The sequence below is a fragment of the Sparus aurata genome, chromosome 20 (genome assembly GCF_900880675.1).
Source record: "Sparus aurata chromosome 20, fSpaAur1.1, whole genome shotgun sequence".
In the NCBI taxonomy this organism is placed as follows: Eukaryota; Metazoa; Chordata; class Actinopteri; order Spariformes; family Sparidae; genus Sparus; species Sparus aurata.
The window spans coordinates 19,474,134-19,488,744 of NC_044206.1; the positions used below are offsets into that span (position 1 = coordinate 19,474,134).

Here is a 14,611-nt window from a genome sequence, read left to right on the forward strand (position 1 = left end):
CTCATGTAAACCCTTGTGGACTTTATGGGAACGCACCTCAAAGTGAGTCTGAGTGTGTAGACTAGGATTGGGCCAAACGAATGGGCTTTAAATATTTGCATATTCTGGAATTGTTAATGAGGGCAAAGGCAGACACACATTTGAAAGTGTATATGTACGTCCCTGGTAACACACGTGTGGAGGAGATCTTTAATATAAGCAGCAAGTGTTGGTGGTTGAAGCGTCTGATCCAGATGCCTCACTGCAGCAGACCCTGAACATGAGGGATTACATATCCCATCTGGCCTGGGAGTACCTCGGGATCCCCTCAGGAGGACCTGGGGGGGGAAACATGTCAGGGCGGCCTGCTGCTACATAGATGGATGGATGAGTTCTACGATGCAGTGCAGCACAATAAAATAACTTCATGACTAATATATGATGACAGAGAGTGTAGGAAGTTATATCAATGGGAGCTCTTGGCCTCAGAAAGTACTTTGAGTTGCCTTGTGTCTGAATTGTGCTATACAAATAACCTTGCCTTGCCTTGCCTCAGAAGCCAAGACTTCCCAGCATCAGCTCGTCTTACCTTTATGTGTCCTTCAGCATAATGAGATCAGAGAGATTGGTTAGTATCACCGTGCTACTAGCGGTGAACTGATGTCACATATGACGCGTTAAAGTGGATTCTTCACTTACCCCTTTGCCATTTGGGCTGCTGCCATTTCGGAGCTTTAAACTACCTGCAGACTTGAGACAGTGGTTCAGAACAAGATCTCAGAGAGCAGATACCTCCGCAAAGGCTGCAGGCAGACGTCATCTAAATGTGTCATTGGTTAGAGAAAACGTTGCATCCGTATCGAGATCTGAAACTGAATATAAACATAAACTGCCGCTGCTGAGCCCAGTTCTGCTGCCTCCTTGCCTGGGAACCCGCTGGGTTTCCCGTCAGTCCCAGGCCCTGAATAGACCTTTTTTACTGCAGCCATTGTGACATAAAACAGTAAAGGGTAAACACAGGTGTTACCAATGATACTAATCAGGTCAAACAGAGTCGAGGCGCTGCTGTTGTGCATGTTGGCTCACTAGAAAGTCTCCGCTACACTAGATGGAACAGATCCTTCATTGTAATTAATTAAACCTGTGTTTATCTTCTGTTTCATGTCAAGAAGCCTCTTCCAGATGAACTGTGCTCTGAGTTTCAAGTCCTGACAGAGTTAGCCAATAGCACCACAAGCTAACGGTTAGCAGTAGCAAAGCCAGTATTATTTGATGTGCTGCCCCCCCTATTTGATTAACGGATAGAACGCAGGTGAGGAGCAAAAAAGGGCGGGAAAACAGACAAAGGGAGGAAATGACAAGCAAAACATGGCACATGAGGAGAGAACTTCAAAATAATACAGGAAATGACAAAAAACTAAAACTCAGACCATCGACAGGATCAAAATAATTCTACTATTTTAATGCTTTATTATGTGATATAAGTTGTAAGGCATTAAAAAGGGGGGGTTACTGGGTGCTTTTAGTAAAGTAATGAGGTATTGGTAGATACAAGAATAATAATAAGCTGGTTGTAAGTCAGTATAAGTTGTCTTTTTTTTTTTTTTTGCTTTAAAACGCAATAAAACCAGGTTCCAAATGCTTGTTGCAATGGAGATTTCATCAGAGGATCAGGCTGTGAATGAAATATAAACAACCGCTCAGTAAAAAGCCTTCAGAATATAGATAAGAGCATAATTGGAATGTTTGGCATGCTGTATGCAGGTGCTGCCAAAGTGGAGAGTTCATTATGAAGCAAGCCAGTTCGTATCAATATTTGAGAGCAAATCCGATGAGATTCCCAAAGAAAACAATCTCACATTTTTATGCCAATTGCGCTCCGATTGTTGTCTGAATGAAAAAAGAGGGGCGAACATCGACCACATCTGCAATGAGTTTTAAAAAACGACACATCGAGGTAGGAACCATCCAACCAGTCTTGGGAAAATGTCGGCCAGTGAAAGATAATCAAGAGAAGTCATTAACAAAAAAAGGTAATACAACGAGCCAACGGCAACAAAATCCCTCCACCCTCTCTCGAGTCGAGCTCACAGTATTTTTGTAATTGAGCGGTTTTTATTCACTTAGTTTGGGACATGGGCAGTGGAAATTATTATGAGACTGTGGACGGACGGGCGAACTTGCACAACACTGGATGAGGCTCCATCCAGATGTTTAAAAAGAGGCTTTTCATCAGCTTCAAATTATTTTTAATAATATAGAGCCCTATATTTTTCTATTAGTCTTCTTGTGACATGAAACGTGTCACCATGGCTGTCAAACAATTGTAGAAGTGTAAAGTTTATAGTAGCAAAACAAGGAAAAACCTAAGCAGTAATTCAAAATTTGACCGAGTTCTCGAGTCCACACACATGCATGCAGGCAGACGCACTCTCAGTGAGTAATAATGTTGGCCTCGCGGTGCATATATTCCCGTTTAAGCCCTGACCTATATCGTAAAACTCCCTGCTTTTGTCTCTCAGATCGGATCTGTCACTCCTCAGCCCACCGCAGGATATTCTGCAGGACTGCCACATTCATCACTTCCCATTTTGTCTCCACTTGTTTCCAGCATTTCCACATCCATCACAGAACAACACCCTAATGTAGACGTCGTTTGTCTGAGTGTTTTCCATTAGAAGAAAAGAGAAAGATCTGGGTTAACCATACATTAAGTGCCAGGATTTACAGCTGAGAGATGAATTTGATACTCGGCATCACACATCGGGTCTCAGTACGCTCTCCTTTGCTTTTTTTTTCCTCTTCTTTTTCTCTCCGCTGGCATTTCACCATCATTTCCCCGATTGTCTCTTCTTTCCCTTCATTTCTCAAGTGTCCCCCGATGAGAGTCTGTTCCATAGGCTGCTGGATGAATGAGAGAGGGAAGAGACGAGAGGAAGCTGAGGCGGTGGAAATTGCGCGTTTTCTTAACCGCTCAACTTATATTGATGTAAACTGTGATTCCTGCGAAGAGAGAAGAAGTAATGGAGTACAAAGTAAAGCAATGTGGAAGTTTCTCAGGCGGATTAAATAAACCTGCTGCGCCTTTAAAGCTTTTAAAGTACTCATCAGTTGCACAACAGTTACCGTGCGCTTAAAAAGCTTAACAGGGCGTTTGAAAAATCAAGAATCACAGTGAAAGGTAGCTTCACAGCCTGCGGAGAGCCGGTCGCGTCCGCCTTCAGATCTCAAACCCTCTTCATTTCTCTCTAGGGGGCCCGGTATAGAGAGTATTTTACCCCAGCTGAGTCTACACCTGCAAATTACTAACGTCTGCCGCCGTCAGACCGTTTATGCTTTATTGAATACAGAGAACGGCGGCGTTGTGTTTGCAGACATGTCTGGAAGTTGTCACCGCCGTGTTCGGTTCAGGCTGCGTGGCAGTGACTCACACTCCCACAATTACAGACTCTTTCTTTCAGACACCCTGTAGTTTCTCACTTCACGAATAACATTATTACAGTGCAATCATTGGGTCATGACAACGTTTTTTTTTTCTTTTTTCTTTTTTTTACCTCGCAGGTTTGAGCGTGAAAGAACTTCATCGCATCATCACAAAACAGGACGGACTGTCGATAATCTCACCCTTTCTTTTTTTTTTACAAACAGGAAGAAGGAACTGCTGTCGAGAGATGACCTGCAGTTGCCGTGGCGACCGCTCTATGACCTGTACGACAGGGTGGTCTACTCCAAAACCGAGCACCTCGGACTCATCTGGTTCCCCAAGTACGAAGTTTTACCTTTACATCAACCTGATGAGTGCGGTTTGAGCATTGTATTGGTTTACTGTATATATGTACTTACTTTCAATTGACCTTCTGTTACAGCACATCTTTAAGGACAAGATAAGAAAAGATAAGATAAAATTTGGGAAATCCACTTGTTACAGCGGCTCAAGACTCAAAAGGAGAGGTTGAGTTCTTAATAAAAATTCCAAAAATTAAAAATACAATAAACTCTTTAATACACTATACAACTTTTACCCATACAGATATAACGTTGATGGAGAAAACACCCCGTAATTGCAAGATGTGTAGCTTTATCCTATAAAATATTTGAACTGAATTGCAGAGGATGCCAGCAGAAATCCAGCAGGATCGTTGCACAGTGTAAATATGAAAGATATAAGATGAGATAATCCTTTATTAGTCCCACAACGGGGACTTTTGCATCGTTATAGCAGCGCAGGGGGAAGGGAAAGTGGATATAAGCATCAATATATAACAATAAATAACAAATAAGCAATAAAGCAAAATGTGACCTAGAGGAAAATAAACCAGAAAGAAGAATATAAACAATATAAAGAAGAAAACAATGAACAACAAAATAAATGAATGTGCTTTGTCTATAATATAACAAAATTCATGTCTATATGTCAGATTTAAAGCTACCATCAATTAGCAGCTAGCTTAGCTTAGCATTAACATCCTCAACAGGGGGAAGCAGCTTGTCTGGCTCAGTCCAAAAGCAATCAAATTCGCCCACCGACACCTCTGGAAATTGGCAAATTGATTCTTTATGGGGGCATATATGCCAAAATATTTCTGAAGCCCTGTTCGCAAGGGACTAGAACTGCCACTGGTAATCTTAAATCACACCGGAGGACATCTGTGATCGTATTCCTGCGCAATAAATAAAGCCAAACTTCCACCACATATTACCGACCGCATTCTACCAAGCGCAGAGTTCATGGGACAATATGAGTCCCGGGCGAATCGGCTGGTCTCTGATTTGGGGATTGTATTTCCTCTCAAACATCTGCTTTCTGTTGTCGGACAACTCGACAATTATTATTCAGTTTGGTTTTGGCTCATTGTGCGTTGGAGCAGCAGTCAACAGCTGTTCCGCGAGATCGGCGATAATGCCGCTTTTTTAAGCGCTGACAGGGAAGCTGAGGAGCAACAACAGGTTGTCAGATTGGAGCAGAGCCGCGGAGCTACTTCTGCTTGATCTGAACGAGCTGCAAATATGTTTTTAACACTGACAGAAAGTGGGTAAATCGACTCTAAACTGTATTATTTATGCGGCTGCTGAAGAACAGACGCTGTTCTTCTGAAAGTTGATGTCACACAGAGCCCTGACATCATATCCAGGAGATAACGTCAGTCGATGCGAGGGAAAAGAAGAATTTGTGCAATCCCTTGTGCAAATGTGCAAAAAGGTGATTGTGATTGACAGGGATAAAAAACTTTGACACAACACCGAGCGACTGTTCTGACCAAAAATCTGAGATAAAACCTACAAACAATACATAATGTGAGCTTTGGAGGTGCTTGTAGGCTGATTTTGTCACCTCTGGACAGAACCATGACACCTTTTTTCCTGCTAAGTCAGCCAGCTAATGGCTGCAGCTTCAATATTTGCCGGTTTGTTTTTTCCACATTTAGCAAGAAAGCAGACAGGGGTGTTGGTAGATCGACATCGGTATGGCTCCATTGTAACTCTATTCCCAACTCTAACGCCAAAAGTTAACCTCTGTTCTAAAGAATTCATAGTTTAGAGTGATCAATTGTCAAGCAAAGATGCCAGAGAGTGTCTCGCTTTGGAAATATTCATCTTTCCTGCTCATCGCTCTAAAACTACAAACTTAGGATTTTTTTTTTTCAAGTTGGTCATTTTTATTTAACTTAAAGATTAATTGATGAAATAACCAGCAGATGTGTTGATGGTCACGACGACCGTCAGCCGCAGCTTGATCGGCGGATGTTGTCCTGACGTTGGCGAAGACACGTGGACCTCACAAGATGGCGGAAAGCTTGATTTTTTTTCCCCTCCACAAACACAAACACCTCCTCTCTGTGCTTGTTTGCAGCTCCGTGGACCACATTCTGAAGGCTTTGATCAAGAGCTGCAGACTGTAAGTCTCGTCCTCTGTGATCGTGTAATTTATTCTCCGGATAATGCGTTGCTTTGATCCTCAGTTGAGCTGTGTACAGTGGATCAATGTGTGTATTTGTACCTCCAGCAAGTCTGTGCTCGCCTGCGTCTATTTGTACTCACGTCTATCCTCGCTGTCTGTGTGTGTGTGTGTGTGTGTGTGTGTGTTTTCCCAGGTATTTCCCCGCGTCGTCCACGCAGGAGATGCTGGATGAGTGGCGCCCCCTGCTGTGCGTGTTCGACGTGGTCATGCAGAAGGCCATCAGCAACATGGAGCTGTTCCTGCCCACCATCATGCCCCCGGAGGAGCACGGCCAGGGCTTCCAGTGAGTGGGCCAGCTCGAACGGCTCCGTTTAGAAACGGGGGGGCGCGCGCCAAAGTGCAGCGTGTGTCGGCCAGAGCGAACACAAAGGGTCCATAAAGTTTTAGCGAAAGCAGCCCCTTTGTCTATTTATGAAAGAAGCTCTGCCAGCAGACGAAGTCAGAATATGTCGGTTTGGATCTCGCGGACGGACAGTTCACCCCCAGAATCCAAAACACATATTTTCCTTCTTACCTGTCGAGCTGTTTATCCCTCTAGACTGTTGCTTGGTTTTGAAGATGTCTGCCTTCTCTCGAACATAATGGAACTGGATGGCGCTTTGGCTTGTGGTGAAAAACTCAACAGCAGTGTCACTTTACTGAAATCATGGAGATAATCGGCAGACCTTGTTGCGAGCAGTCTCACGTAGGAACTGTTTTCTTACTGCCGAACTAAACCTGACACCGCACAGAAGGAGGCCAGCGTCTGTTCAAGGACGAGAGGCTCGTGACAGCGCGGGATGTAAACGTGAATGTCATCTCATCAGCTGAGCTGTAGCATCAGCTAACTCATTTAGCTTGTTCAGCTAGCTTCTCAACCGTGAATGGCGATGTGATGACATACATATGACAGAGGATTAGGATTCTGACTTTTATATTTTTACATTTGTGACTTTTTTTCTCTGGATGTTTCCCTAAAATTTGACAAAAACAAGTCAGAATTCAGAGGAAAAAAGCTGTAATTCTAAGTTTGAAGTGAAAATTCAGAGGAAAAAGACTGTATTCTGAGTTTAGAGGGAGAATTCTGAGAAAACAGTGGCCCTCATCCTCCTCTGTTCACTCAGTATGTCCACACAAAAGGAAAAAAAGACAGTAAAATACACACAGAATAAATGTACCATGAGAGTTTTACTCGGATCCCTTCAGTGGTCGGTTGAATTAACACTCCCAGTTCATCGTGGAAATAAAAAAAAGGGAAAAATTCATTGTGACACATTATTTTATCCAGTCCCGCTCTTCACAACAGCATATTTCCTCCCATTTTTTCATTGTGTTGTGCCACTTTGTGAAGATTTATAGCAGTTGTCTATTCCTGAGGAAATTGGCTTCACAAAAGAACTCGATTCAGATTGGTTCTCAAACATTTTACCCAAGAGAACAATTGCACTGAACATCTCGGGACAGTTTTCATCCAGAATCCCCGACATAATGTTCAACAACAAGAATCCAACATGACGGTTGGGTGGCTCTCGGTGTGCGTCGTTTGTCTGAAAGAGAACAGATGAAAACTGCTCATTACAAAGTCTGTGGATTATCTTGAGTAAACATGGTCATGATTTCCTGACAGAGACAGTCGTGTTTTTCAGATGTATTCCTTTTTTTTTGGCGCTTTGAGCACCACAAGCTGAGTGGCGTCTAGTTCCGTTATATTTGAGATCTCTACAGCTGATATCTCCAAAACTCAGAAAGAGGGATAAACAGCGCTACAGGTTGGAGGAAACATTTTGGGGTAAACTGTCCCTTTAAGAGCGCATGTCACGGCTTTTCAGGCCCCTGTTACACCTGTGCACCTGGGAGTTTCAATAGATAATCCTCTCGTTGGCATTGCTCCCCCCCTCCTCCTCATCCTCCTCTTTGTTTTGCTTTATTTTGCTTCCTTGGAAAACCTCGGCGCCGCTCTCTCCTCACCCGTCATGCTTGCATTCCAGCCATCAAGCCTCTTCACAGCGCTCGCTGCATTCTTCAGCGTTTTCACCCTTTCGCAAGCTATTTGTCTGGATTTATTCTTGGATTCATCAGCGGTTTCCGAAACAGTTTCCACAATACATCATCTTCAATACTTCAATTTTTCCGTTTCAGTATTTCTAACTCTCCTCCAGAAATCGACAAGGGGGGGGAGGTCATATTTTGGGAATTTTGGCGATGGATGAGGGCAAAATCAGCTTCAGGTGTGTGTCAGTGTGTGTGAATGTAATACTGTTTTTGTTTGTGTGTGTGTGTGTGTGTGTTTCCAGGTTGTGGTTTGATGAGCTGATGAATCTTTGGACGTCGGTGCAAAATCAGCCGAGCTGGGAAGGGGTGAGGCATAAACACACACACACACACACACACACACGCATACACACTTGCACAGTATTTCAGGTCATTTTTTAACATTTGTCAACGATTTAGCACTTAGTTTAACAAACTGCTCGCTGTCCTCAAAGTTTAAAATCGTCATGCCAAAGCAAAATCACATAAACTTGAAATAAATGAAATTTCCACCTCTCAAGTTTCCAGAGAAATCTCCAAACACACAAGTGGTGGATTAGGTTTTTTTTTTTTTTTTTTTCCCTTTAATGATTGAGCAATGAATCACCCAGCTGTCCAGTTTCCTAAAAATGGACTGAGTAATTTGGATTGACACACTTTCCGACATTTCCTGACGGCGATGATTGAAATGTTGAAATGTTGTTAAAGTCTTGGCGCTCCACGCTCGGAGTGCAGATAAGATTTTCCATTTGTGCCTCCGCTCGGTGTCCTGGCCTCGAAGCGAGGCCCTGGCTCTGTGTGTGTGTGTGTGTGTGTGTGCTCTTCCTCTCTTGAACATCTCCTGTTGGAGTGGCGATATTTATTTTCAAGGAATGACGGCCTTCACTTCTGGGAACGCTCTTTAATGCTCGCACTGATTGCCTGTCTGATATCCTCTCCGCAGCACCTCGTGAACCTGTTCGCTCGCCTCGCCAACGACAACATCGGCTACGTGGACTGGACCCCTTATATTCCCACAGTGAGTCATCAGCGGGATTATGTGCATATGAAAGTGTGTCTGTTAATGTGTTTATTGGGGACTTCTGGTTCATGCGAATCAGGGTGAGTTCAGGTGAAGTGGGACAGATGTGTATTGTAACGATTTAAGATATGCAGATCCAGCAGCCAATCACTACAACTGATCTAGAATTGTTGCTACAACAGTAGTGCGTCATGGGAAAGTAGACCACCTCAGGCACCCATTGACGCCAACAATCATTGAGGTGTCAAATAACTTGATAAGGCCTTAAGGGGTGAGTGCGGTAGCAGTTTTTCATAGGTCGATTTACCAGAGACCTTCCTCTGGTGTGTATAGATCTTCACCAGGATCCTGCGCAGTCTCAACCTTCCAGTCGGGGTCAGTCAGATGGTGGCACCTCGGTATCTCACCAACTCCTATGACATCGGACATCTGGTGCTGTGGATCACAGCGCTTCTGGTACACCCTCGACAGGCGTTTTCTCATAAAAACACATTAAAAAGCTCTCTTCTTTTTTGCTGCTTCCTGCTTAATTACATTGCTGATTTGCATTCCTGCAGGGTGGACCAGGAAACCCTGCACAGAAGGAGCTGACCTGCCTCTTCAACAGCATCGCCTCCTTCTACCATCCCTCCAATCACGGTCGCTGGCAGGTGAGTCCGACACTTGCAGACTCACACACACACACACACGTGCACGCGCAGCCTGTGCGAGTTGTGACCACGTTTCTCCGCTGCTTCCTGTCACACTCCTGTGATTTATAACCTGTCATTCAGGACTTGGCTGCTTCCTCTTTGCACCAACCAGCCAATAATGAAATGCACAAGTGCCGGAGAAAAGAGCGATATCACAGATCTGTTTACTGCAGACTGTGTGAATGTGTCCCTTGGTGATAACGCTAATGTTGAGTGTGTGTGTGTGTGTGTGTGTGTGTGTGCCTGACTGCCTGCAGTCACGACTGATGCGGCTGCTTCAGCGCCTCCCGGCGAGCGTTGTGCGCCGCGTGCACCGGGAACGCCACGCCGCCCGCAGCTGGATCACGCTGGTTCCTGAGGCCCAGAGGCTGACCGACGAGGACTTGCAGGAGTTCACGCGCAGCCTCATCGGGGCCGCCCTGCTGGCCATGTTCAGGTACTTCACGTTGGTGGTTGTCAGCCATAAAAAACAGTACTTCCTTCCTGAATTTCTGCACGTAATCCTGCAGCACAGTCGCACCAGATAAGAGTTAAGACATTTAAACAGTTTAAGAGTTGGATCACAACATCATTCAGTGAGTGTTGTATTAATAGAGCGCTTTTAAAGCAAGATGTGCAAAGCAGTGGGGTAAAAATAGAATTTGAGGCCTTGAAACTAAGCAACAAACGATCTACTAAAACTATTAGTGAAAAAAGTACAGTAATAGAAATCAAACATAAGAGAGCGGTATAGAGAAGCTCAAAAATAAACATATATATTAGCGTTTCAATCCCGTAAAAATAGTTTGTAGGATGACATTTAAAAACAAAGGCAGTGTGTGGGAAGGCCGGTAGAAACTATTTTCTACCCGGGCAGAAATAAAAGGTGTCACTGTGGGAGGAGGAGGTGTGAGCGTTCTGTTGCACAGTCACAGCCAATCAGTGGTCTTTAGAACCCACGTCTAATGACCACGATCTCCTGCAGGCCTCCGTCTTTTGAGCCAGGACGCCGGCATGTTCAGCTTCACACCTCCCAGTTAATACTTTTAGCTCGACTATGATGTTCTTTTTCTGCTAGATATCACAGCCGTCCCGGTAATCTGCTGATCTGTTTGCTTAAAAAGTGAGCGTTCTGGAGACTTTTAGACTTCAACAGCGTCTAAATGACTGTATTTTAAAGTGTGTGGTCTAAAATAACGTCACTCTTCTGCCGAAAGTGACCCAGTTTCTGCAGTTCTGACCTACATGTCACCATATGAGGGTTAACTGGGTTGCTGCCATGCGAAAATGCCACTTGGATCAGCGCCAGCCGGTTATCTAACGAACCCTGCTGTGTCTAACTAGCGAGCGCAGTCACTGGCAACAACAAGCCTAATCTGGACAAACACAGGTCATCTGTGATAATCTGCCTGCCCGTGCGCGTCAGTGTATGTGTGTGTGTGTTGTTGTTGACGCTGTACTGTGTCCTGTTTTGTGTTCACCTGCCCTCTCCTGGTGATGTGCAGTAAAACCGGATGCACCGATGCAGCCTACGCTCTCCAGAACCTGGCCCTCCTCACGCCAGAGCTCGCCATACCACCTGTACTTGAGAAGTAAGTGTTTGTGTGGGAGGTGTCTGCACTGAACCACGTCACAACAGTTACTGATAGGGGCAACATATGAATGGATTTCTCAAACTCAATCAATCAATAATTGTCTTACTTTGAAATTTGATGGACTGTAGGGAATGCAAACAAGTGTTTTTAGCCTGTATTTGTTTATTTTAGAGCAAATTATCATCCTGCAATGTATGCTAAATTAGCTATTAGCATTTCACGTTTACAATTGACCCGTGGCTGCACGGACGTCTGACACCAGCGTATATTTCAAACTGAAGAAAACTTAAAAATCTCTAGATTCTAAAGCAAGTTCTGCAGTTGTGAGGAACATCTTTTTCTTATGTAGATTCATGGATATTTACTTGCAATTTACATGATAGATATATGTTATGTTATTGTCCAAAAGTACAAATTAATCTGAATCTAAAAATGTGCGTGTCTTGTCCTTGTGTTGAAATGTAACTGAGTTATAACTCCATGAACAAGTTTTGGTGCAAGTTGCAGCAATCAGGCACAAAGGGTTTTGAATTTTGGCCTGCTTCAGCTGGCTGCTGACCCTGCTGACAGTTTTGTTGACTGGGTCAAATCACAAACTCACATCCCTCATGTCCTTTTGCAAATTATCATCCTTAAATGTACACCGAATTAGCTACTAGCACTGCCTGTTTACGATATATGCACAGCTTAACAGATATCTATCGCTAGATTATTTTGATATTGAAGAGAACTAAAAACGTATAGATTCTAAGGCAAGTTCTGTAGTTTTGAAGAACATCTTTTTTTCTATGACTTTCTAAGCCGATTAATGAACGTTTGTTCACAGTGGAAATAAGAGATGGTATGAAGAGTGGTATTTTAAAAAGTGGACATGACTCTGAATCCAAAAATATGTGTATCTTGTATCTTAACAAATTTTGTTGTCAGAACGGTGAGATGAACCTGAACCTTTTCCCCTCACACAGTTCCGCCTCACTCTTCAACCCTCCCATGGTCTCATTTGGTACTCACCCCCTCGTTTCACAGGACCTACGCAGCGATGGAGACCCTGACGGAGCCGCACACCCTCACCGCCACTCTCAGCTGCATGATCGGCATGGCTCGCAGCCTGGTTTCCCCTAACAACCATTACCCAGAGGGCCGCGCGCACGTGCTCCCACTGCTCATAGGCTCTCTGCCAGGGGTGGACCCCAACGACTTCAGCAAGTGCATGGTGAGTAATGAATGTGTTGATTAGTAATGAAGAAGAATTGTGAGACAAGTAGACAATACAGCTCCTGCTGATTAAATTCCTTTCCAGCGTTCTCCGGTCTATCCTATTAATAATTCCCGAAAGTGGAATGAATATCTCAGTTTGAAGAACTCGTAATTACCGAGGCCCAGTCCTCAGTTTCTGCTTGGATTGTAAAATGGATTGATTTCCTTTCGTGGTTCGCTCATTGTCTCTAGACTACATTAATCCATCACAGCAGAATAAATGAATACACTTGAAAAAACTTATTCTCCCGACATCTGGTAGGTTATTTTACTTAGGCCTTGATCACGTCGGATGATTTAATGGATCTGTTTCCCCCGCTGTGTCTGTCCGTCCAGATAACGTTCCAGTTCATCGCCACCTTCACCACTCTGGTGCCTTTAGTGGATTGTTCGTCTGCTCCCTCCCAGCACGGTGATCTCACAGAGGTACCCACACATCTTGAAGAAATAATTTGACATTTTTGGAGAGTAAGAAAACCGCTCTCATGTCTGTATGGTGCAGCCAGTTAGCTTAGCTTAGCACAAAGACTAGAAACAAAGTTGACAGAAAAGTGCAAATTAGCTCTTATAACGCTAACTAATTACCATGCTATGGCTTTTTTTTTTCATCCATACAAAAGTAAATTGTAACCGGCTAGCCTAGCTTGGAACCCACACTGAAATCTGGGCAATAAAACACGGTCCTAATTAAACAAAATCTATCTATCTAAATAAAAATGTCAAGGTGCGTTTTTACGGGATGATTTACAGGAGTCTTCAGTAAGAGTTTAGTGTACAGGGTGAATATGCTAGCTGGTAAGGTAAAGCTAGCTAAGTTAGAACAAAGACTGGAAATGATAAAGCTAGCCTGTCCCTGTACAAAGTAAACGACATATGTCAACCAGCAACTTTTATGCTCACAAAGTAACATGTTATAGCCAAATCTTCCATATAAAATGTGTTGAGTTTGGTGACTTTGTTGGTAGACACCAGTTTCATTTCTAAAAAGCAACTAGCGACTTACTAGCATATGACTTTTTAGCAACTTTTGGAGAAAGTGCTAGCTACTAGCTTCAGCCCCCTGGTTCCCTCTTCTTATTTAGCGTACAAGGTAAATGACAAGTGAATTTCATGGGGTTCATGCGGGATTAGAGCACACACTTCCTCAAGCTTTTCATTACTGTGAGGTTAACAGTGCAAGGTTTCTCTCTGCTTCCTATCTTTACGCTAAGCTAAGATAAGCTAAGCTAAGCTCAGCTCCTCCCTCTTATCGAGCGTACCGACATGAGAGTGGTATCGATCAAACAAGAATGTTTCCCAAATCTTCAAACTGTTTCTGATATAATTTGGAGGAAAACAACCTGACATGCAGTACAGAATCATAATCTAAATCACATGGTGCTATTTACTTACACTTAACAATCTTTGCTGTTTTCTCCCCCTCAGATGGAGAAAGATCTGTGTTTTGCTACGGCTGAGTTTGAAGACTTCGTTCTCCAGTTTCTGGACAGGTAGAGACAAAATTAACAAGTCAGACTGTCACTTTGTAAAGCCTCGTTGACAACGTCTGAGTACGAGCGCCTCTGTTTGAGATGCACCAGTCTGCATCGCTGGCTCTGCCGGACACGTAAAGAGCGCTGCTGACATTTTCATTTCTGACAAGCGCATAAGTGTGTGTGTGTATGTGTGTGTGTGTGTCTCTGTGCTCGTGCAGGTGTTTCGCTCTGATCGACAGCAGTACCCTGGAACAGACGCGAGATGAGATGGAGACGGATACCCAGACTCATCTGGAGAGCCTGGTGGAGCTGGGCCTGTCCTCCACTGTTAGCACCGTCCTGACTCAGTGCTCCATAGACATATACAAGGTAGCACACCACACACACACACACACACACACACACACACACACACACACACACACACACTGGTACTTCCTTGACTTAAAGTTAACGTCACTCTCCTTTAAGGCCATTAATTCGCTAATCCCAGAACCTATCCAAACACTAATACAGACCGCTAACCTTAAAGGCCCACTCTCAATCAGCTTGTCACGGCCCTTTTCCATTCGTGTCGGCTCGGTTTTGCTTGACTTGATTTGACTCGGTGCCGGCAGCTCGGCAGGTATTTGCATCTCCATTAC

The 14,611-nt window shown here is 43.9% G+C and overlaps 1 protein-coding gene across 1 annotated transcript in view; it reads left to right on the top strand.

Annotated features, from left to right (window-relative positions):
• Window positions 1–14,611, top strand: part of LOC115571531 (proteasome activator complex subunit 4B-like) — a 57,471-nt gene that overhangs the window by 3,808 nt on the left and 39,052 nt on the right. The window contains exons 3-15 of the mRNA XM_030400975.1: window positions 3,628–3,744; window positions 5,831–5,875; window positions 6,072–6,221; window positions 8,212–8,275; window positions 8,892–8,966; window positions 9,303–9,425; window positions 9,527–9,619; window positions 9,919–10,097; window positions 11,146–11,232; window positions 12,262–12,448; window positions 12,829–12,918; window positions 13,918–13,982; window positions 14,186–14,336. Coding sequence (XP_030256835.1) covers window positions 3,628–3,744; window positions 5,831–5,875; window positions 6,072–6,221; window positions 8,212–8,275; window positions 8,892–8,966; window positions 9,303–9,425; window positions 9,527–9,619; window positions 9,919–10,097; window positions 11,146–11,232; window positions 12,262–12,448; window positions 12,829–12,918; window positions 13,918–13,982; window positions 14,186–14,336 — 1,426 coding nt within the window. The remainder of the gene's footprint in view (window positions 1–3,627; window positions 3,745–5,830; window positions 5,876–6,071; window positions 6,222–8,211; window positions 8,276–8,891; window positions 8,967–9,302; window positions 9,426–9,526; window positions 9,620–9,918; window positions 10,098–11,145; window positions 11,233–12,261; window positions 12,449–12,828; window positions 12,919–13,917; window positions 13,983–14,185; window positions 14,337–14,611) is intronic.